The sequence below is a fragment of the Falco rusticolus genome, chromosome 1, assembly GCF_015220075.1.
Source record: "Falco rusticolus isolate bFalRus1 chromosome 1, bFalRus1.pri, whole genome shotgun sequence".
Classification (NCBI taxonomy): Eukaryota; Metazoa; Chordata; class Aves; order Falconiformes; family Falconidae; genus Falco; species Falco rusticolus.
The window spans coordinates 52,252,346-52,277,750 of NC_051187.1; the positions used below are offsets into that span (position 1 = coordinate 52,252,346).

The following is a 25,405-nucleotide window of genomic DNA, read 5'->3' on the forward strand; positions in this document are numbered from 1 at the left end:
GTATAAAGTTAAGTTTTCAAAATGGAAATGATTATACTTTTTGGCACTTATGCATAACCTGCTGCAGCTGTCCTCACACACAGAGTACAATTTGTCATCTTGTGACCTGATCTGATGAGAAACAGATTTGCTATTATGTTTGGCATTTTCCCAGATGGACAAAATTGAACTAAAATAGGAAATTGCTAGCACAGAGACGCAGCAATTGCTGTCATAGCCATGTCCTGGTTTCGGCTGGGACACAGTTAATTTCCTCCTCGGTAGCTGGTGCAGTGCTGTGGTTTGGGTTTGGTGTGAGAACACTGCTGACAGCACACGGGTGGGTTTGGTTGCTGCTGGGTGAGGGTCAGACCCAGTCAAGGGCTTTTCAGTTTCTCTGGCCCTGCCAGCGAGAGGGCTGGGGGGCACGGGGAGCTGGGAGGGGACACAGCCAGGGCAGGTGACCCGAACTGGCCACAGGGATATTCCATACCATAGGATGTCACACTGAGTATATAAGCTGGGGGAAGGAGGAGGAAGCAGGGGGACATCCAGCATTATGGTATTTGTCTTCCCGAGTAACTGTTACACGTGATGGAGCCCTGCCTTCCTGGGGATGGCTGAACACCTGCCGGCCGAGGGGAAGTAGTGAAAAAAATCCTTGTTTTGCTTTGCTTGTGTGTACACCTTTACTTTACCTATTAAACTGTCATTATCTCAACCCTTGAGTTTTACATTCCTTTCTGATTCTCCTCCCCACCCCTCTGAGTGAGGGGGAGTGAGTGAGCGGCTGCGTGGTGCTTGGTTGCTGCCTGGGGTTAAACCATGGCAGCCTACAAATGAAAATAAGTAAAAGGGTGATAATTTGAAGAATATTCTAACCATAAACATGTACAATAACAGCAGATTGATAATGAATATACAACTGAATCCTTAATAACCTTTTTTTTTTTTTTTACAATGTCAGAGAATATGAATGAGGAAAATATGATGGACATTTTGCACGCAGCTGCTTTTGCATTTTTATGAAGTACACTTGGAGTTTAGACTACAAACCTTTATGATTACCTCCATTTATTAAAATAGTTTGAAGAAGCACCGTTTTATTTACAGATTTGGCTGTGTCTAATAGTTCTTTGTACAAATAGCCTGTTAAGTGACTTCTCTTTTTGTCAAGAATTTTGAGTGTCTTGGACAAGCCTGTTATGAACATGTTTACTGCAATGGAGAGCAGAATTCTTACCCCCCTTTTTTTTTTTTTTTAATAAGGTCACAAACAATGTTAGTAAAAATGAGAATATCATTATACTATGGAATACATATGTAATGTGTGTCATATGTAGTGCATATAATTTATTAAACTCAACAAAATGGTCTCAAAGCTACAGTCTATACAGGTAGCTCATGAAAACATGCATAGAGCATATGATTGAATTACTTGGACTACTATTTTCATAAAATCCATGTTCTCATTGGACTGATAGCTTTGATAAAGTATGTCAGTATAAACTCATTTTGCAGAAAGATAAGGAACCAGAGTGTCCAAGGATCTTGGCTTAGCAAACAGAAATGGTAAATGGTACCTAGCAGACTTTTAAATCCCTGGTGATTTAATTTATTCCGGTTGACATGTGAACTTGGATATACTTATATGCCAATCCATTTTTCTCTTATACTCTATAAATATTGTAAGGGCTGCAAAAACATGAGACATAATTTGCATACATGATCATACCCAGCATTATAAATAAGCTTATTTGTCTGAACATAGGAATACATGGGTCAGGTATCTACTGGAATGTGCAGATAGTGAAGACCCTGAATCATGCAGTCCCCCGAGTATTCAAGTGTGTTTTAAAAGCCCTACTTTACGGGGAAAAATGTTTCTTCCAGCTTTGCAATTAGTGTAGACTCAGAATGCACTGATTGCATGCCTGGCTAGAAGCATACCATCCTTTTCAAGGCCCTTCCTCTTTGATGTCTGTTGTGGCAATTCTTTAGAAGGGAACTTTGGCTTTCGGGTAGATTGTGGTTTTGTAGTGTTTTTTTTCTTAAACTATAAATCCCCACTGGACTGTCTCCTATTCCTCATTCACTTTGAGAAGCTTGTCTCAACAAATTTCTTGATCTTTCCATATCAGCCTTGCACTGTACCACATTTTCACACAGGAGATAATGAAACATTTCAGGCCTTCTGAGGAATGAAGGTGAACTGTTCCTGAATTCATGCTAATAGGCATTGCTGTTCACCCACAGACTATTAAGTAACACAGCATTCCACCAGGTTTTCCTGCCCCGCACCTTTCCATAGCATGCAACTTCTTTGGTACCTTGAACACAAGCCTTTGCTGAAATATTTTGGCTCTTGCACAAGAATGTGATTTTTGGCGCCTCCTCTTTTTCCCTAGCTTTCAATAGTTACTTTCTGGAAGAATGATATTCACTGTTTTGGCAACACATAGCTGGTTCCATAACACTTTATTCTATTGGTAGTACATTCAGACAGTTGTATGGGATATTAAAATTACCCTTTCTGCAGTCGATGGGTTTTCTTTTTTTTTCCCTGTATGTTATTTTCTTTGTTCTATTCACGTTCTCAGTTGCTATTGTGGCAGAAACATCCTCAAAACATAATAGAAACAGAAGCACCAGGCACCATTTTTCTTTTCTCTTTTGTCTTCTGTTTGCAGAACAAATGATGCCTGTGCAGACACCATGCAACAAAATGGAATTTTAAAGTCCTAATTCTACATGTGTTCAACAGGAAGAAGGGCTCTGTGCTGTTTGCAAATCCAGTGTAGTACAGAGTGGATGGAATATAGACTATGTTCATTATTACTTCTTTTACTAAACAAAACTCAAAAATTTGTGAATTGCTAGCATTTCCCTTTTACCAGACAATTCTGGGTAACTCCTGCATACACACTGATGTGCCTGTACAGCAAGTTGCAAGAGAAATCCTGTCTAAGGTCAGCTTTGCTGAGATGCTTGGGTGAGGATGAAGGCTTCCGTTTGGTGACAATGATTGTAGCACCTGCATTCTACACTTTAGTTTACCTAACTGCTAGCTTAAATATTTTTCAAGTATGAAGCTAAGTAAGGCATGGAAAAAATAAGTATTGTTTTCTCTGATGACGGCAAATGCATGAAGTGTGTGGCCCCAACCCTCACAGTCTCAGCACAGTGGTCCCCCACGGAGTGCAGGATGCCCTTTTACAGAGGTGCAATGGTCTGCACGGGAGCTGATAATGCGGGGTATTGGTTTGTAAGAACCATGTCCAACTGGCAAGTGTTAATCAGAGTTCCACTGATGCGTGGCAAGACAAGGGAAAAATTACCTTAGCCCTAGGTATTTTTCTCCAAACTGTAACAACAGTTATGGTCGATATGGTATGATAAAACTGTTGCATGGAATATAGAAGTTAAGAGCCTCGAGAACTGGGTAAGACGGGTCAGTCCGTCAAGTGGGTGAGGAAGATCCAGCCGGGTGCATGACTGCTTTCTGCCAGGAGAGATGTGCTGTGATTTTTAAGTGTTTGGAAGCCCTGCCAGGCAAAACCGTTCTTCGAGCTCTCACTAGTCCAAGGGCGGCCTGCAACTGCATCGCCTCATTCCAAAGTTGATCTCAGTAGTCGTTCCTACTGTAGCTACCACACACTTACAGGCCTGCATGCTGCGGATGATTTCTAAAAGCTATTTTTGCCATAGTCTGGGCCATGCGACCTTGTTGTTTTCCCTCTTCCACTGTGTTTTCTGCTAACCTTTTTTAAGTTAAAAAGGGGAAAATCAGGAGATAGCAAGAATGTGAAACCATGCTGACAAAAAGAACTCAGAATAATGTGACTAGAAATTGAGGTAAAATAGCTAATACCACATCATTTTTGAAACTTTTTTTTAAAAAATAAATACCTCAGTTTGATAAAATAGCAGTAAAGTTCTTGATACTTTATGGTTTAAAGTATATTTTTCATAAGCAGGTATTCCTGTTAACAAAAATGTTAACTATGTACTAATAACATATCCCCTGCTGAGGACTGTATTCTGGGATGCGCTAGTATTTTATTCTCAGCTAATACTCCTAAAGAGCAATCTGTTAGTAAGAGTGAAATGCTACTGTACCATATAGCAGCGAAAAATTCCTGTGAGTTTTTCCTTAAAGGAGATAGAAAAATGCCAGAACTTGCACTAAATTTGAATCTTTCAGGAGATCATATTTATTTATTTAGTTAGTTAGTTATTATCCAGGAAATATATTTTTATTCATATCTTTATTTTATTTATATATTCATATATGTATTATTCAGGAAATATTTATTTATTTATTTATTTATTATTTTTCAGGAAAATGCATAGTACTGAAGTAGTGTGTAAGCAGGTTCATTATTTGTCAGCCAGAAACAGCGTATCTCTTTTTATTGTAGTTGTAAATATTTGGGAGTTTATATGTGAGTATCTTGTTTCATCTTCCAATTGTGTTAGAGTGGGCGTTGAGCGATATAATTACTTGAAAGGTAATTATTATAATCAAGCATTTAACTAGGAAAATGGACTTCACATTCTTTACTTTGTTGTCTTCTATTTGTGTGTTCATTTGGAGCTACGAACATGTTAGTACTGACAGAGTTCAAATTAATCACGCTGGCTATACCCTTTTGAACCCCCGAGTTCTTCGTGGTCTGAATAATTTCTGCATTTTCATATTTGTTATTATCTATTTGCTAGAGCTTCAGTTTTCTGATTTTTAAACTAAGTGTTGTGCAAATACAACCATACTTCCAAAAGTTTTCTTGCTTGGCTTTTTGATTCTTTTTGGTTTGTTTTTTTTTTGAAAATGATGATACTCCAGACCAGTACATTTCCCAAACTTTATAAATATGTGTCTGTACTAGGAGGATGTAAAGATACAGTTCTCCATGTACAGTTGAACAACCAGCTAGTTGGCTGGTTAGTTTGTTGGGGTTTTATTCTTAAATAGTTCAGTTATTTCATTTGAGTTTCTTCTCTTGGCTTTTATTAGAACACCAGAAAAAAATACGTGATTGACATTTCTTCTCCAAATAAGGTGTTTAGACTTACACGAACCCACAAAATTACCGGGGGGCAGCTCGCAAGACTTTCTCATAGACCTGGGTTTGGCTACAGTCTTAGCTATTAGGTTAATTTTCCTGCAAGTCAAATTGAGTGTTAACTATGTTCTTTCTCCACCCAGTTAAAATAAGAACTGGTGCTGTTTTGGCTGATGTAGAACAAGAGATGTACACAAGGGAAGGGTGCTCTACTTTCCCTGTGAATGTCTGTTGGGCTTTTTTTTTTTTCTTTATCCTCTCCAAGATCAAGAGCTCCACAGTAATGCGTCTAAACTGGTATTTCTCTAATGTTGTTTTGTATGAGTAAAATTACAACATTTCAGAGCCGTTCCTTAACTGAAAAGGAATGACCTGATAGTATCTTCAGTAAAAAGGCTTAAAAGATTCAGAAAAAATTAAAATGGACTTCTGTGCAGACAACTATTCACATTTCTATGTAATGTCTTTGGATTTGTTTATGCACCAACTTAGAATATGTTATTGAAAATACCACACATGACAAAGGAGAATTGAGTTTCATTACTTGAATGTAATTATCTCACGCTATGTGAAACAGCCTTTTCTTGTCAATAGAAAAGTAAAACCGTTAAGCTTATTATAACATCTCTTTTGATGTTTTTGTAGGATGGAATAAAAGATGAATGCTCAGTGCTGAAGCTACAGCTGAAAGAAAGAGATGAACTCATAGCCCAACTTCGTGAGGAGCTGGTAAGCTTTAGAAGCAATTGGTTTTTTTTTAAGTTCATTTACCTGATAATGTCGCTCCAGACCAGAAACTGAAGGAATACAATTTCACACCAGCTACAGAATAGCTAGCCTAAGGCTATGTTAATCATTCAGATGAACACTGATAACACCCACTGTACATTTCTCAGGACCTGTCAGCCTTTGAAGTGGCTACTAGCTAGATGCACTGCTAGTTTCTTTGAAAAGATTGTGTTGACAGTTGTCTTGCAATATCAGCGGCAGAGAAGTAGCACAGCACTGTATGCATATGCCAGAAATACTGAAGGGTCATGCACGTGTCCTGATGAATTGTGAATATTTCTCCTGTGAGCTGCTTTTCACATGCAAAAGATTGTTCAGTAGAAAATGAAATACTTTTTTCTCCTTAATAGATGTCTTTAATTAAAATAATAAATATTCTTAAACCCACTTAAACTTTCCTTAGCATGAGCTACCGATGCTTGAGTACTACTGTTTTAAGGATAGACAGAATACTCTCAAGTGACTGACATAAAATGTGTGACATAGCAATTAAAAAACCTAAATACATGAAAAAATACAGCAAAATGGCTGTCCTATTAAGGCTGTACTAATATAATTTTAAATTCCATTTTTGATGGTACATGATGAAAATGGCTATGTCTTTGTGGTGGGTTGACCTTGGCTGGACACGAGACACCCACCAAAGCCGCTCTATCATTCCCCTCCTCAACCTGACAGGGGACAGAAAATACAAGAGGCTCATGGGTTGAGATAAGGGTAGGGAAAGATCACTCAGCAATTACTGTCATGAGCAAAACTGACTTGACTTGGGAAATTTAGTTTAATTTATTACCATTCAGATCAGAGTACGACAATGAGAACTAAATCCAGAACTTAAAAAACACCTTCCCCCACCCCTCCCTTCTTTCCAGGCTCAACTTCACTCCCAATTTCTCTACCTCCTTCCCCCAAGCGGCACAGGAGGATGGAGAATGAGGGTTATGGTCATTTCATCACAGTTGTCTCTGCTGCTCCTTGCTCTTCGCACTCTTCCCCTGCTCCAGCGTGGGGTCCTTCCCATGGGAGACCGCTTTCCATGAACTTGTCCAACATGAGTCCTTGGGCTGCAGTTCTTCATGAACTGCTCCAGTGTATGTCCCTGCCACAGGGTGCAGTCCTTCGGGAGCAGACTGCTCCGGCATGGGTCCCCCACGAGGTCACAAGTTCTGCCAGTAAACCTGCTTCAGCGCGGGCTTCCCATGGGTCACAGCCTTCTTGAGGTATCCACCTGTTCCAGTGCTGGGTCACAGGCTGCAGTTGGATATCTGCTCCAGTGTTAACCTCCATGCAGAGGGACAGCCTGCCTCAGCATGGTCTTCACCATGGGCTGCAGGGGGGCCTCTGCTCTGGTGCCTGGAGCACCTCCTGACCTTCCTTCCTCACTGACCTGGGTGTCTGCAGAGTCGCTGCTCTCACATGTCCACACTCCTGTCTTCTGTTGCTATTTTTTGTGCAGATTTTTTTCCTCTTCTTTCTTAAATACATTATCCCAGAGGCGCTAGCACTGTTGCTGATGGGCTCAGCCTTGTCAGCAGTGGGTCTGACTTGGAGCCAGCTGGCGTTGACACCATCGGACATGGTGGAAGCTTCTAGCAGCTTCTCACAGAAACAACCCTGGTACCCCTCCACTACCTAAATCTTGCCACACAACTCTTCAGTATTTTTAAATAAAGGAGGGAGATTTTCCCACCTCCTCTTCAGAAACAGAGAACTTAAAGACTCCACAGAGAAAGCATGTAGGGTCACCCCATTCAAGTTGCAGGTATGCAGAGACCTAAGATTTTGTATAAGCACCCTTTGGGAGGTGGGGTTGTTTCTCTAGTTAGATCTTAATTATCTGATCTAGCTCAGGGGCTTTTTATGCCTTTCTGTCTCATGCCTGGCAGCTAGCTCAGAACTTGGACAAGAATGAGTTCAGGTTCATCCGTTACTGCATCTTTTATATAGTAAACAAAAACACTGGTATACTTTTACACCAGCACAAATAGCTAAGTTTCAAGTCGCATGGGAAAAATGTAATGCTGCTCAAAGATTAAGGAATGGTTTGCTATGTGAATATCTGCCAAATAAATACAGATAATTGATATTATTCTTTTCATATTTGGCTACATAAAGAAATTATGTATGTTGTAATTATTATCTAAAATTAAATGACAAAATGGGTCACAGGGAACACCAAGCTTCTGCACAGCCCTGGAGCATTAATTTTATAGGAACATATATGCTGTTTACGTGGTCAACAGTTTTGTCAGCGTAAAATTATCCTATATTGATACAGTGAGATGTAGCTTATTTGCTGTTAAATGTTGTCAAAATTCATATTTATATGCCAGTTGCAGAAAAAATTCCCGTAGGGAATTTAGTTCATGTACCTCATAATAGACAGAAATGTACCTCTTCCTAGTATCACAAAATAAGGATTTCCATGTAATTGAAAGTATCATAGATTTAATCCATTATTAACTGACTTCAGTTTTGATACTCTAGGACTTGTGAAAGAGTCTATAAGTGGGAGTCTTGAGACCACATATATTCATATGAAACTAAGTTTTGAAAGGCCTCAGTATATCTCATTTTCTCCTGTTGAACTAAATAAAGCCAGGCTGGGAGATGAACATGACAGAAGCTAGACTTAAGGTTATGAAACCTAGAAACAAAAGGCGTAGTGGGTGCCCATGGGATTGGAAACAGGACTTTTGTGCATGAGGTGTGTAAATACAGAGTCAATATGCCAGCTTTGGCCATCTGTATATTTTTTAATCTGTACTGTGTATTCTCCTGCAATGCTATTTATCTATGAGAAATTAAGAGGTTTGTTTGTTTACATTTGTTGTGTAGGAGCTGCCAGGATTTCTAGAGCAGCTAGAATTAGAGTAACAGGGTAGTAAAAGAGCTCAGCAGAACTGAATGTTTTGACAATCTTCCGGAAACAAAGGGACTGCATTGTTTTGTTAATTATCCATGGCATCACTAAACTAAAGTGTATTTATTGAAGGACCACAGCAATCCAACAGGGGCTTGATATTTTTTTTAAGTGGTTCCTTGATGCTGTGAATGAGAAAAAATTGCAAGAGAATGCCCCAAAATCATAAGAGCAGGTTAAAAAAAAATCACTAAAAATAAACTATTTTAAGAATTAAAAATTATTGGGAATAAGAGGTTATTCCTATTCACTTTCTTTCTAAGCCTAGAATTAGACAGCTGTAGCCATGCCCTGGTAGTCCTAGGAGATAATCTTGTAGGGCTGAAGATTGCTTTTCTATAGCAATGGCATGTAGGACTGGAAATGTCTCTGAATCATCTTTACTCCTTGTTGTTAACTCTACCAAATAGTTCTTTTCAGGACCTAATATAGGAGTTAGTTGCTTGCCACCTACTTCCTTACTACATAGCTTGAACCAGCTATGCTGTGCTAGCTGGTTAATTTTCTTCCTTGTCAGATGGCATTCAAATGCTATATATGAAGTTAAAAAAAGGTCAGAGAGTGGCGGGAGAGGTGCTCACCTGCCCAGAGCAGTGCTTTGGGAGGGCAAGGGACTTCTGGCTCTGGGAAAAACTGAGCATGGGCTCCTGGAAAGATGTCTGGCTCCTGGGAGGCTGGCTGGTGCAGCAGGGAAGTAGACCTGAAGATCTAGTGGACAGAGGGAGACTTAGCTAAGGCTTCTTGGGTTGCCCAGAGAGCTTGTAGATGTCCAATCCCTAGAAACATCCAAGTTGAGGTTGGACAGGGCTTTGAGCAATCTGATCTAATTGAAGATGTTCCTGCTCATTGCAAGAGGGGTGGACTAGGTGATCTTTAAAGGTCCTTCCAACCCAAACCATTCTATGATTCTAGGGGAAACACCCACTCAGGCTTCTCTGAAGTCAGGCAGCTATGGAGCAGCTCTTTCCAGCCACAGTTTAGATCTTAAGCATCTAAAAAGCCTCAGTATACTTACAGTGAGCCCCTGTTGTTTCCCTGAGGCCTGTAATGAACCTGTATGAGGCTGAGGATGCAACTTAAAAGTCCTCTAAAGAGCAGTTGGGCTCCAGTCCCTCTGACCACCACCCCTTGTGCTGCACATCCAGTGTCCTCTTCATAGAGATGCTCTGTGCCCTGCCACCATGGCGTTACTAAATACTGAGGCCCACCAAAAGATATAGCCAGGTTTCCCCCTCTGATTTGCCCTGGGACTTTTTGCAGGACCCCAGGCCCTCAGGCTAAGCTCCTGCTGCAGCTTTGCCCACCTTCTGGCAGGTTTAGAAAGCCACTCCAGATGCCAGGTGGTTCTCACAATCTCCTGTTTGTGTTTCTGTGCCCTCCCAATGGGAGCTTCGTGCGGTTTGGTCCTCGTTGCTTAAGCTGTTTTAAGGAGCTCCGTGCAGTGGACTATTCAGAGAAAGTAAACTCTCTTTTTAGAGCTGTTAAAAAGGAAGTAAATTTGAAATGATTGCTAGAAAATGGTGATGAAAATGTCTTCTTCATTTATATAAAATTGTCTAAAACTTGATGCAAAGCATGCTTTAATATTCTGCAAATCCTACAGTCATGTGTTGGTAAGGCTGTAAATATTAGGAAAGTGAATGTTTACAAAAGATAAGTAGAACAGTAATTTTTGGCTAATGAAACTCTACACCTTTTCACTTAGCTACAATACATTACAGACATCGCTCTTGATAGATAACTACCATTTTTATTCTTGTATCTTAGGGCAACCCGTGTTCCACTGTCATTCTGAATATGGAAATACAGCAGCTGTAAATACAACCTGCCTGTCTCGAAATCATGGCATCATGATGTTAATTCAGAGATAGCATTTTAACATAAAAATCAGTTTGAGTGGGAGTCAGTTTTATACTTCTTGAAAGTACAGATTTTCATGTTCTTCTCTCCTTGTGGGTTTCTGTTAAGTTGGATGCTTGCATGTAGACTTAAAACTTTTGGTTAATTGTTTTTTCTGCAGAAACCTAAAGTGAAATTCAAGTCAATTTTTGCTCTTAGTGAACCTTTGTTTCTTTTTCTCTAGTTTTTTTTTTTTTTTTCCCTAGACTTTTCTAGTAGTCTTCCTCTCCTCTCTCTGATTTATTTTGTTTTTATTTTTAATTTTCAAATACATTTTAGAAGTGTTTCTACCACATTTGAGTGCATGATGAAGGAGACCATGAGCAGAGCTGAGGGTGGAAAATGTCAATGGCGTGTTAGCTGACTTGCTGTAAGCTAATGATGCCTCAGGGCACCTGCAACTCTTCTCTTGCCTAATAGTTATCTAGAACTTGAAGGAAGAAAAGGGTAAATCTTTGAGGAATGAGAACAGCAGTTGAGATGCTTAGCCACAAGATACAGGTATAAAGGATAAAATGCAAGGAGCCCTCACCTACTTCTGAGAAACAAAGAACAACAGGAAAAAAGTTCCTCACCAGTTTTTTTGTTTGATGTCTTTTTAGTGATAATTTTGGATTGACTCCCTTGGTCACCAGAAGTGTGTCTGTCTGTCTTTGGAAGAATAATTATAGGCAGACAGAGCAGTGGAATTAATTTCTCTATTCTCTCATTATTTCCTGAAAAATACCTTATTCAGAAACTGGAGACTGACTCCCAAGATGTCAGGTGCCCAAAACTGCTCTAAAGCTCCTTGGACATGGTGAACCTGAGCAGGAACTTAAAATTTGGGTTCACAGCATCACTTTGTCTCAAAGCTGTACTTGTTCATAACGATATCCTCTTATCCAGAAAATCAGAGAAACAAAGTGAATACATTCAGTAGGATTTGGTAGTAGGAGTCACTCACTTGTTCTACCCCCCACCCAGCCCCCAGCCCCCAATAAACAAAATAAATGAAGTATCATTTTTCATTGACCACAGGAAAATGTTTGAAACAGCTGTCTCCTACCCAGCTCTACCTGACACTGCATCTTCGTATACATTTTCCAAATCAATCTTTTCCCACTGCAACGTGAGCCCTTAGAACGACTTTAAGCAGAAAATATTTTCATGGTATAGTGGCAAAAATAACCTGAGTGCTGTTTACAGTAACATTTATTCCACTGCTGTCATTGGTACAGCAGCATTCATGCTGAAAAACAAGCATTAAAAATATTATCCTTGATTTCCTTGTGTAACTCGAGTCATGTGTGTTGTCCCATTGAAATAAAACGTAGTGGGGCGGTTTGGGTGGTTTCTCAGTGGAACTGCAGGCGAAGTTAGATCAGGAAATTAATCCCACTTATAGCCCAGCTGTTGGAGATGTTTTTCTGCTGTGGAGATGGGTCTTTATAAAACGTTAAACTGTATTTATGGAATAGCTAGGTACAGCGCTAGCTAAGCAAGCTTCACCTCAAGCTGTAGAAATTAATGTTTTAGGACTAGATACTCTTGAATCAGCTGAAAAAAAATAACTTTTTTTTTTTCTTTTCAAATTGTAAACAAGTTCTGCCTTCTTGTCCAAAACCTGTGGTAAATGATCAGAGATGAGGGAGGTGTGTTGTGTTGTGGACTGGTGGTTTTATTTTATTTGTTTTGGGGAATTATTTTTTGGGGGGTGTGGGGGCTTGGGGTAGTGGTGGTTTTTTGTTCCTTAAATATAGGGTATGCCCTGATGGCAGAATGATGGCAAGTTTAGCTCTTTTCTGTAGGTTGATTTCAATAATGGGCAATTAGTCAATTGCTGCAGTTTTGAAGCATCATGAAGATGAATACTTGTTATGCAGCTTTGAAGTGTAATAGAAAACCTGAGATGCACTTGAATGATGTTGATGAACTGTTTGTGAAAGACACTTGGGTTGAGTGTAAAAATCACCTCCAAATGCAGTTATGCCAATATAGATGCCTTGTATTGTACAGTCCAAAAATCACAACTTTTTTTTTTTGTTTTGACAGGCCAAGAGCGAGATTTAGAAAAATAAATTAATGAACTCGTGGTGCATATAACTTTTTGAATTGTTAGGAAAAAAGAGAAATTTTGATTAATCCAGTCTATTTTCAAAATTTTTAAAAAGTTGTCCATGAAATTTTACAGTAATTAGGTAATTCCCATTTGAAAAGAATAGTAGTATTTATATTAAAAAAAAAGTAAAAAAAAATCTATATTAATCTTTACACTGATTACCCACTTGCTCTACATTCTGCTTGTTTGTAGTAGTATTTCACGTTGGCTGTTTTGTGATGGGATATTACAAACCCGTGGATGATTTACATAAAATCAGGTAGTTGTAAGTACTTTCAAATCCTTTTTCTTCCTCATATTTAGGAAACATTAGGAGCAGAAAAGAAATAGATTAGGTGTACTTAAACATTATTAAAGTGTCAGGCTTCATTCCCCCTTTTTTACGGGAGAATTAATTGCACGTATTCTAGAAAAGGCTTATCTGAGTTGTAATTACTCTCTGAATCAGTTTCACAAGACAGACATGGAGCGTTAAAAGTGGCAATATCCTATGACACACAATGGGGATTAGGCTCTGATTCCTCATCTACACCAGTCCCTTGATGAGAAGCTGCTGGTCAGATAGGATCTTTAATATTCCTGGGCACTTGTGGAGGTGATTCTGCATATGAGTTTAAGTCCCTGTCACAAACTATTGTCATATTGTGGTGTTTGGCATAGATAAACGATTAGGTCAGTAGTGCAGCGAAATGTCTTCCCGGTCTGAGAGAGAGGAACAGAAGCTCCTGAGTGTTTGGTAAAAATAACACAGCAGAAATGAGCAAATCTGAAATACAAAATTTGTCCAGAGTTTCCCTTGAGACACATTGCTGAGGCTTATGCTCCTTTAATAATAACGAACCACATATGCTTGTCTTTGGCAGAAGTGTCACTTGTAGACTGCTGGCTTCATGAGACGTGCAGCATTTTAGCATCGGATGTTTTAGTATAAGCAGGCTAATATGATCTGGCCTTACTCCAAGATCTCAGAGAACTTCACTTTTTGGTCTGATAGAAAGACAAAGAGTAGGTCTCTTGCCTTTTTTCACTTAATTTTTTAACCAATTTGAATTAACCTATTTTAACTCCAATGAAGATACAAAAAATGACAAACAGCAGATGAATTTTAGGATAAATGGAAATGGCAACATCTTGGAGGTGTGGTGGGAAGAAAGACTGCTTCAGTTCATCAGTTTTGTTGATGTTGCATACTTTTGACTGACAATTTTAGAGATTCAAATTTCTCCTTAAATGATGATGGTAGGTTGTATTTCCTATGTAGCAGCATACAGTGTAGTGTGTATTTTATACCATGACTGTGTCAAGGTCAAACTAAAGCATTAACCTGTGTCCTTGGAGCTCTGTGGAGCTAGGCTGCTGTGCCTCACCTGAGGAGCTAAGTGGAGCAGTCCTCACCTAAGGCTTGCAAAGGGAATTTTCATGGTGCAAAACAGGATTTGTATCAAGGCTTGCTGAGTAATTGAGGCAAAGGAAAACCTATGCTGTTTTTTAAGTGTTAGGAATAAAGGATATGAAGAAGGCAGCAAAGAGACTGTGATTTTTGTGTAGTTTTGATTGCTCAAAATCCTGGATTTTTTAGATTTCATTAGTGTTTTTCATACATACATACATGGATGTTTGTGCACGTACATATAAATACACTCTTTTCAGCAGTGCCCAGCACAAGGGGCAACGGCCACAAACTTCAACACAGGCAGTTCCTTCTGAATATGAGGAAGAACGTTTTTTTACTTTTGAGGGTGACGGAGCCCTGGCACAGGCTGCCCAGAGAGGCTGTGGAGTTTCCTTCTCTGGAGACACTCAAACCCCACCTGGATGTGATCCTGTGCAACCTGCTCTGGGTAAAGCTGCTTTAGCAGGGGGTTGGACTAGGCAATCTCCAGATGTCCCTTCCAACCCCAAACATGCTGTTATTCTGTGATATATACAGAAATATGTATATATAGATACACAGACACATGCACACGTTCGCACACAGTCTGTCTCTCTTATTCAGTGTATTTCTTGATAATTACTTTCCACTCAAGAATTGCTAACATTTTTATGATAAAGAAGGTGTTAGCAGGAAAGTTGGCTAAAAATACAGAAATTTACTGTTGCTTGACATAACTGTATATTCCCAATATTGGATAAATTCTCAAAGTTTGAGTTTCCATGAAAATGACTGCTTCCAGTAGCATCTAATGACCTGCATTATATGTGTTTGTAAGAGCAGAAAGAAAAATAATGTTGCTTAAAACTAAATACAAATATGTTGGAAAGCTTGTTTTGCATCTTAAGATCAGCAGTTTAATTTGCATGACTTAACAGCTTCAGTATGTTGCTAAAGGCATCTGTATGACTTATTTTTACTGTAGTCATCTGTTGTGGATGAATTTCAGTTTAATAAATGCTTTATTCTCAGCTCCGCATAGCAATGTTTAATGAATAAACTGGTACTGTTGTTTCTTGCAATAATTAATTTTCTGGTTGGGGAAATACTTTTGCTTTTGAAGTTGTGGGGATATCTGTCTGTATAGTTCACTAGGGATCTAATATAAGAATAATGTTTCCCCCCTGTTATAATTTAGTGTCTTGTCCAGTTCTCTTTGCCATACACAGGCACGATTCACAGAAAAGTCTGTGCATATATGCTGGTATAACAAACAGCACAAATGAAGAATTATCTGTATTTTAATTGTAAAATAACATTTTTCTTTACATTCTAGTCAAGTTCTGTAAGGAAGATATTATGCAGTTTTCATCCTCAATGAATATTTTTATTTTTATGCACAGTATATTCCAGCATGTAAAGACATAAAATATTTTTGCCTGCAAATGAGACATTTTTGTTCATAAATGAGAATTTACATTTATTTGAAAACACTCTGATGTAAGGACTGGGAAACTCAGCTTAAGATGATGTGTTGTGTTTTAACCCCAGTCAGCAGCCAAGTGCCAGACAGCCGCTCCCTTGCTTACTCCCTCTGCCCCCCACCCGCTGGGATGGGGAAGAGAATTGAAAAAAGGTAAAACCTGTGGATTGAGATAAGAGCAGTTTTATTATTTCAATAAAGTAAATAATAATAATAACAACAATAACACTTGTAAAGAACAGGAGAGGGAGAGAGATGAATAAAACCCAAGGGGAAAAAAAAAAGTGATGCACAATGGAACTGCTCACCACCCGCTGGCCGATGCCCAGCCAGTCCCCGAGCAGCGATCAGTGGCTCCCAGCCAACTCCCTCCAGTTTCTATATTGAGCATGATGTTCTATGGTATGGAATATCCCTTTGGCCAGTTCAGGTCACCTGTCCTGGCTTTCCTCCCTCCTGGCTTCTTCTGCATCTGCTCACTGGCAAAGCATGGGAAACTTGAAAAGTCCCTGATTTAGAGTAAGCACTACTTAGCAACAACTAAAATATCAGTGTGCTATCAATATTGTTCTCATACTAAATCCAAAACACAGCACTGCAGCAGCTACTAAGAAGAAAATTAACTCCATCCCAGCCAAAAGCAGAACATAGTGAAGAGCTGAACTGCAGTCTCTGTCCTTTCCTAAATAAATAACCTAACCAGAAATTAGCTATATTAAACTATTTGTTAGATCTCACTAACATTGCTTCACAGAAAATGGCTCCAAAGATTCTCTCCAAGTTTTTTGTGTTGGGGTTTGAGATTTTTTTGTGTTTTCTCATTACTTTATTTCAGCTTGTATGTAAGGAAAAAAATGCTATTTGAGGTACAAGAGACTTAAAAGGTTTCATTTAGCCTTTGTTTCAAGGACTGAGCACTTTCTCAATGAAAGTATGTTTTACACTCTGGGTGCTCAAACACTTCCTCGGGTGCTCTGTTTTCTTTGAGATGCAGTCTTTAGTGATTTTAAGTTGTGCTTAGAGCTGGAATGTGTATGTGGAGCTTTAATGAAACTTTCATAGAAGGTACTGCTGTATAACCAGTTTGTCTGTGTAAAGTCTCAGCTCTGAAACTGGGAATGTCTTTCTGTTCTTTTCCAGTTTTTTGATAGCAAAAATGCCCTTTTCCAGAGCTGTGTTAGATTGATTTGATCTTGTGGCCAAGAAGTGGAGGAGATGGGAGACATCAACGTGAGGAACTTTCCTGTGCTTGGGAGAAGTGAATTAAATAGAATAAACTATTAATGGTCTTCTGTATTAAAGTAGTTAATCAGCAGCTTGGGTGTCCTGTTTTATTTTTGCTAGGAAGGGCAAGAAGGCTGCACGGATTGTGTTGGAGCATGGTAGTAAACTGACAGCAGGAGGTAGGTTTTGGTCCCAGTGCCAAGCCTCTTGCCTGCATCCAGCTTTTTAATGCTCCACTTCGGGTCTTTCTTCTGCTGTTTTGATTTCCTGCATCTTTCTTCATCTTTTGAAACATTGTTCACTCTTCCTTTCTATAGAAACTGCACACAGTGTGCATTTTTAAGTGTCCTGTGCATGTTTGATCCATTGTTGGAGAAGTTTGATGCCCGATTCTGGGTTTTGGGTGGAGGCTGCTACTATTTTCCAGTTCAGTCATTGGGCTTGATGTTCATCTGTAACTTGACTCTCGAGATTTCTCCAGTATCCCCAGACAACAAGAAGGGGATGGATTCTGTGGGAAAGCTTTCAGAAATGACCTGCCTATTACCTAGTATTTAAACTGGAGGTTTGGTGAGACAGACAGTGTCTATACAAATGGTTCATTGCCCTTCAGCGAGGAGGTGGATGACTGAAATGCTGTAATGCATTTGTACTGAGCAGTAGTAAAAAGTGCCATGTGGGATATCATTGATAAACAGCATGTTAAAGGCGATATACAACAGCCTGACTAGTTCCCTAGCAGAAAAGGTAGCCTGCAAATTTCTGCTTTCATCGGTAAATTCTTTCCAAAAAATATTGCTCACATAATCTCCTTTCATATTTAGCTCCTTTGATAGCTTAACTAGATGAGCTATTTATGAGCTCATTATGAGCTAAAGGCTTTGTGCCTTTAGATTTAGAAGATAAAAAGGTGATAGATGGTCATCATCAGAAAATCAAATAAAAAAGAAGATCTTACTGACCTTTAACCACATATTACATTTAAATTACAAGGAGAAGAAAATAAGCTAATGGTTAATTGTAAATTCACTTAATCTCACACATTATATATTTATTTGGTTTGTCAGGGGTATTCAGTTCTGAATATTTTTTCATTAGGTTGCTCTGTATCACTAGTAAAATAAAAGCAATAAACTGTTTCTTATTATTCTTTGTTGAGAATAATATCTTTTTGGGTTTGCTTGGTGTTTTTTTTCCCCCCAGAGTTATTGTTTATGAATTATTCAGTGTGTTTGAAATGTACTTAACATATTTTGGAGTTTTCTAGTAATAAGGCAAGTCGTTTATCTTATACATTTCCCAATTTGACTTACAGATGATATTGTTTTTCTCAAAGGGAGCTCTCATGATTTACCAGAAGAGTAATAGAGTTTGCAGGCTGTAGTATTTATCAGAATTCTCCGATTATCAACACAGGACTTTATAAAACCAGACATTCTCACAGTGTGATATTTGTGTTCCGTCTCACAAGTGAGGGTTTCACCAAACAGTGCTAGTTGGGCAATAGGATGCTGTGTTATTACGGTTTTGGAAAAAAACAAGTGGAACTATTGTGCTAGTAGTATGGTGATGAGAAGGAAGAAAAATAAACTGTCCTTATGTAAACTTGCTTCAGTCTGGTTGTTGTGCTTGTGGAGGAGTTCAGGCTAATAGGCTGGAAAAATAAAAAATGGTGCAATTAAGAGGATGATCTGAAGCAGCAGGAGACCTTATTTTATTTTTCAGCTGAACTGTGCATTTATCTTATTACTTTCAAGAGCAGGATGATGAATTCTGAAGGGAAGGGTAGTATAGAGAGGACTGAGGATTTTAAAATTATCACTAGACCCACTTTTAAGACCACTGCAAACATAGGTATGCTCAACCTATAGAACATGCTGTCCAAATTATCCTCACTTAGTGCAAATAAAGAAGCTTAGATCAGTTTCTGGAACTTTGTGAAATGTATTTTGTTGCATCTTCTTTAATTTATGGAAATGGAATTCAGTGTTTAAGGGACAAAGACGTTTGCTTTTTATTTATTTTTTTTTATCCCTCTGGTTCAGAACCACTGGGATGATGTGGTTCATTACCTTCTTTCTCTCTACCCTCAAGTAGCTTAAGACATCTTCTCTAGGACTATTTGATCTTAATTTTTCAAATCAGAGTTAGTGATGTATGTCTGTTTCTCTTGATTTTTATACCTAAAATTCATGGACCATTCTGCTTAGCCAGCAAAACTTAAGAAGAACCCAAGCAGAGAACTTTTCTCACATATGTTGTTATTAACAAAATCTTTTCTTCTGTAGAATCATGTAAGGAGATTGAGGTGGGGAGAGAAGCAGTGCTAGTTATTAACCAGTAAGGTGACAGTTAACTGGGAAGTGCAATATGTCCATAACCTGTAGGGAATCAGGAAGCTGCATGTTGCATGCATGTCCAGTTTGTCTGTGTAGAAAGGAAGAACCCTAAAAGACTGGCAAGGCCAAGGCTATGTCTTTAATTCCTAGAGTCAGTAGTGAAACATGTCTGCAAAACCGAGGGTCTTGTGAAGTTTTTTCTTAATTCCATTTTAGCTTTGTTTTTCCTTTTTTCAGTGGTCGTGTTGCCAGAGTTGTTGATACAGGCAGTCATTGAATTCAGTTCTACCTGTGAGTAGTGCTGAACTCCAAACATTTTAAGTTTGGCCTGTTCCATCTTTTCCCATGCACTATTTGCTCAATTCCTGTAAAAAATAACATGAAATAAAAACCAATCATTGCCCTGTAAGACCAGTTCCAGAACAAAATAAATAGAAACATAACACCGTTTATTAGCTCTTACATCTTCCAGCAGACTTATATAGCAAATTCTAAAGTCCAAGTCATCGATGTTTATTTTTTTATCTCACTGTCACCTCTGTCATCCCACTGTTTATTGGAATACTGTACCATATAGATACTAATATTCTGTATGTGTTAGCATAGAGACTGGAAATGATGTTTCAAAAATGTACCACAAAGTCATACACAAATAAAAACTGTGTGTAGCCTACCAGGAAAGCTTCTTATTAGAGACTACTAGACCAAAAGCAGGGAATTTAAAATGATGGATAGTTTAGGTGAGAAGGACTTCAGGCATGCTCTAGTCCTAGTTTCTGGCTTAAAGGGGGGGTCACTTTAAAGTTAGACCAGGTTGTTCAGGGCCTTTTCTAGTCTTGTGTTGAAATTCTCCAGGGACGGAAACTCTGCAGCCTCCTTGGACAACCTGTCTAACCAGTCCTCTGAAGAATTTTCTTTTTTCTTGTGTCCAGTAGGAGTTTCTCCCATTGGAACATGAACTGAGGCTCTTTGCTTTTCCCTGTGCCCATCTGAGAAGGATCTGGCTGCTTCTTGTCTGTATTCTCTTCAATAGTGGGAAACAGAAAATAGATCCCCCTTTGGCCTTTCCTTCTCCAGGCTAAACAAACCCAGGTACCTTAGCCTCTCCTTGTAGGTCGTTTGACCCACCATCTGAGTGGACTGAACTCTCCAGTTTGTATCCACCTCTGTACTGGTGCCCCCACAACAATGTGTGTTGTTTCCAGGTGCAGCCTCCACTGCACTGGTTCAAGGGGAAAAAACAGTCCCAGCCACCTGCTGGTGGTGGCCTTGGCAGGGTAGCCCACCATATGTTAAACTTTTGGTCTTAGAGTCTTGAGCATAAATCACATCATTATTCAGTATCATGATCAAATCATAAGTGAAGTATTAGTTACATTATTGTATTTTAAGGAGTGCTGGGCTAATTGAAAACATGATCCTTCTCTTGTGTGGGTGTTTAGACAAAAATCTAGGTACTTACCAGGCTTCTAGTATGTCTTCTAATGATATCAGATGCCAAGCTACTATTTAGGAACTTTTTTAAGAAACTGTAAAATATGGATTCAGGCCAGAATAGGGAATTGAGACCATGTGCAATGTATTGCTGAATAATAATATTCCTATTAGTGGACAAGGTGCAGATATTGGTTTTTCACTCATGAAAGATGCCTTAAATCCATGTTAATGTTTATCTGTAAGACTGAGACATTAAAATCTCTCAGAAACAATCATCACAGACACCTTTTCTTCCATATACCATCGTGTTTCCTTCTCTAAATAAATTCATGTTCTTAAAAATAAATGAAATAAACACAGGAAAAGGAAGACTCAGGAGAGGCCTGTATTCTCCTATGCAAACTGCTTTGCCTCTGGAAAGGGTTAAAAGTACAATGTATTACAATTGTTAGCTCTATTGTTGAGTAAAATGTAACAAACCTCCCCTGTTTGCTGTCAGAGTCTGGAAATATAAATACACCCTAATAGTACAGGGCTTATTCTTTCATGGAAATAAGTTCAATATTAAGATCTGCTTTAAAAAACACCTTATGAAATGATCAATGGCATGTCAGAGAAAATTTGAGTAAAGAGATTAAATAATGAGAAAGGAGTTCTGCTTCAAGCAGGCATACATCAGTGGTATTGATTTGGTATTTGTGCAAATTTTAATTACAATTGTATTTTTAGCTCCATTTAGCCGTCCAGAGGCCTTTGGGAAGTGCTAAGTATAGATTAAAAAAATCAACCTGTTTATCACAAACACCAAATACTGTCTCTTAATTTTGTTCTCTTATGTCTTTTCCTATACTGATTTATTGGTATGACTGAGCCGTGGACTGAGAATTAACAACTGACATGAAAGAGTCGAGTCCAGCCTGCCTATTCATTTGATCTTTCATGGGGCTGATTATGCTGTACAAAGGGTGGATATTAATGAAAAATGATTATTTGGTGGTGTAGATATCTGCACAGCAGGAGCAGGATTCAGCTCATTTTACATAAGTTAGTAATCACCTAATAGATAGTAAGGGCTTTGACTCACTGTGGGTTTGAGCTAGATTTGATTTGATGACTCTACAGATCAAATGCTTTGGTGTTTCTGCTGTCTAGCATTCTTCCTCTTAACATGTGAGAAACTTATCCATAAAGACATAAAACTGAAGTAGATTAAAAAAAGGGATTAATGTATGAATGATTACAGGTCAGAATTTCAGCATGGGACCATGTAACTCAGATCAGCAGCAGGCTCAAGCTGCCCTATGGTGCACCAGCTAGACATTTCTGTGCTTTGTCACATTGAAACCAGGATGTAATCACTCCTTAATTACTTCTACTTCTTAAAATAAGACACTGAAGGCTTATGGGATCGCTCTTCAGAACAGACTTGTTCTCACTTTCTTTTTCCACAGCTTTGACCAACATGGTTTGTGAAATTTCTAGGCTGTTATTGACATTACTTTTATTTTTACCAGTTAATTCAATATGCATAGATAGACATGCATGCATTGCTCAAAAAAAAATGTATAATTAATGGTTACGTCTTGCTGTTACAATTTTTGTGATCGGTATCATTCATTTGTACAGAATGCTTTGTAGGTTGATCATTTTTTAACTTGGCATGATAAAATTAACAGAAAGGACATCCCATGCTGGTAGGGTCGATCAACACAAAGACAAAAGTTTGTTTAGAAAGGTAAGGAAGTTATTCATCTCTTCCCATGGAATTGCTGCCCAGGTAGCTAACCTAGTACAGGAAGAGGCTTTTGTGTATAGGTAGCCTTTGGAATGCTTTTCAGGCTTTTATGTATATTTACAGTAGTGTGCATTAAAAGTTTCAAGATGAAATGTTAATAAAAGTTTTCTCATTTAGTTTGCCAAACATCTCTTTATAACTGTATTGTACCATATGTCTAATTTATGGAACAGCATCTTTAAAGGGGTCTTAAGGGCTTCACATTTACAGGTTACATGAGTCTAGCTCTATGGATACCATAGTGTTTCTTGAGCAGCTTTCTTGGTAGTTGTTTCAAGCTGCAGAATTAGAAACGTTTATTGGTGAGAAATGTTAAAGAAGTGTCTGATTTTCACTCTTTCATAGAGCTCTATGAATCATTAACATCCCTCTGTGTTTTGTGGTGCTAGAGTCCTTGTATTTGTATAAGCTGATGTGAGTAAATAAAACATAGAATAATATTCCAGAGCTCCATAATGTTGCCGGTCTTCCACTAGGCACTTGGTAAAGTGAAGTAGTTCCTGAATTGTACTATAAATAGTGCTATATTTCTCAGGAGGCATGGGAGTAGAATTTCATACTTATGACTAATTAATGCAATTGAGAATGATCACGTACAAGGAGACATCTTTCACGGCTCATCTGGTTTCATGCTAAAATAAGTGAAAATAACTATCCTTCCTTTTTCTGTAAAATGTTGGCTGCTTTGGTTTTTCATATGGAAGTATTGTGAGAGAATTGCATGGACAGGCTTATGCATGGTTCTTTGCTGCTCACAAACAATAGCATTTAACAATTCCAGTTGTCAGCTGTACGTCAGCATGTACATTGGACTTGATTCCCTGCTGTGTCTGCTTTGAACTTAAATGCGATATAGAAAACAAGTTGATAGCATCGCATTCATGTCTTAGTGTTAGAGCCATGTAATCTCTTATTCCATTGTAGTACTTGAAGTAATAATACAGTCTTTTTCTCATTCCCTAGTGCCAGCCACAGAGCTGTTGTTTTCTGTTCTTCGCACAAGGTTGGGAATCACCTTAAATCTTGCTGTGAAGGCTGTGATGTGTAGGTTTCATTCCTGGCAACTGTCTTTGGTTGTATTGATACCCACATATGTTGTTTAGCACAGGCAAGAAGTCTTTAAAAAAACAGGCAAGTAAACAAAACAAATTCTAAGTGAGAGCTTGTCTACCATAATCACAATTAAGTCATTTTCTAATGTTAAAAAAGAAAAAAAATATTTTTTTGTGACTTACACTTTTTTTCTGTGCAAAACTTCATTGTGAAGTAAGAGGAAAGAGAACTCTAGTTTCTGCTCATGATGATTTATCTGTCAAAAAGGGGTAAGTCTTTAGCAGGCATGGATAAGCGTAGGTACTTGATGGGCTGATGAGCTGTGCTGATTTGCAGCAAGTCCTGTTATTGTATGCCTAGAGGGGAAAGGTGTACGCATCCGTTTTGTAGGAGAATAATAGAATGCTTCATTTACTTAATAACAGTCTTTTGATGGACAGGTGTGTTAATGAAATAGCTCACGAGATGATTGTTGGCAACTTTGTCATCATTAGATCAGATTTTGTCTTCTGATTTAAAGATGATTTGTGTACTACATTGGAAATAGAGTGCAAAAAAAGGCCAGTGTTAACTAAGTTGCATGCTTCCCTTTGTGGTTAATAGTGTGACCTCCTTAACCAAATAACCAAAAGAACAAAACGTTATTTTTAACATCAGGCTAGAAATGAGGAAAGGAAAAGGTTTACAATGCACTATGCTCTCTTGCAAGCACACACAGCTTTCCCTCCCTGCCATTATCTAGATAGAAAATGGAGAACTAATATTTTTAAAGTAAAATAGCAACAGTGTCTCTCAGACTTCACATGGTCTGAGACAAGAAGAATAATTTTGAAGGATTAGTAATTCTTTTTGTTTTCTGAGACATTTTTGGTTTATGGTACCAGAAGTACACAATAGCAGTGAATAGAGTGCAATCTCAAAATCAGCCAGTGTGGCAGATGGCCTTTAGGGAAGATTTGAAAAAAATGTGCTTGAATGCTAGAGAAAATTTCTCTTCTATTCACAAGGTCGTCTGTTGGAGGTGATTATTATTGTCCTTTTCACTGCAACTGCTGTGAATCCTGTAATATTTTTGTCACCAAGAGAAATCAGAAATCCATTAAAACACATCTAAGCTTTAATGAAACTTAGGTAGGAAATTACTTTGAGTGTTTTTTGGGCACTAGCGTCAGCTTCAAGGGTTGTTTCAGTTGCACTTAAAAAAAGGTTTTACCAAGTCAGAATATGTTAGCTTTGACAGTTACCAAAAAGCTGCATATGCTATGAGATTTCTTTTTTATGAAGAGGAGTTAGATGCTACTTTTATTGCAGAATCTTTTGGTGATGAGATAGTAGAATTACATATATTTATGTCCACCCAGGCTTGGTGAAGATTAACAAGAATGAAAGAAAGAACGTTTGTGCTTTTTTGTATTTCTCACTTTCCATGGTGAGGAGGCTCACCCTACCGAAACTGTATTATTGTCTTCATGAACTTGGTAGACTAGAATTTTATTAGGGGAGGAAAAAAAAAAAAATCTCTTGGGGAAGAGACAGTTAAAGCACTAAGAGCAGAGTACAGTTTTATAGTTTAATAGACAGGGCATTTTTTGTATATATACAGAATATACTGTAATGATTACCTAGAGAGATATAAAGCTAGCTTTGCAAGGAGAAATCTGCAACATGGTTCATAGGGATTTAGAAGAGTACATTACCCTTTAAGCTTTAGAGGATGGAGTTCCAAATGATCATCTGAGAAGCCCCTACAGTCTATTTAACACAAGAGGGTTTTTTATGCATTCCTAAAAAAAAAAAGTATGGCTGAACACACCATGCCATTCAGGCCATTCTTCTAAAATAGTGTTAAAAACAATGGGAAACTCCATTTAAACCGCTGTGGGGACCTTTCCTGTTCAGCAGGAATGAAAGTTCAGCAGTTCTAGGCTTTTAGTGTGCAGTTTCA

General features: G+C 38.4%; 1 protein-coding gene across 3 annotated transcripts in view; it reads left to right on the top strand.

The window, feature by feature from the left end:
- CCSER1 (coiled-coil serine rich protein 1) overlaps nt 1-25,405 on the top strand; it is a 722,557-nt gene that overhangs the window by 385,191 nt on the left and 311,961 nt on the right. For all 3 annotated transcript variants that reach the window (XM_037379375.1, XM_037379393.1, XM_037379385.1), the window contains exon 8: nt 5,691-5,774. In XM_037379375.1, the coding sequence (XP_037235272.1) occupies nt 5,691-5,774 (84 nt within the window). The remainder of the gene's footprint in view (nt 1-5,690; nt 5,775-25,405) is intronic.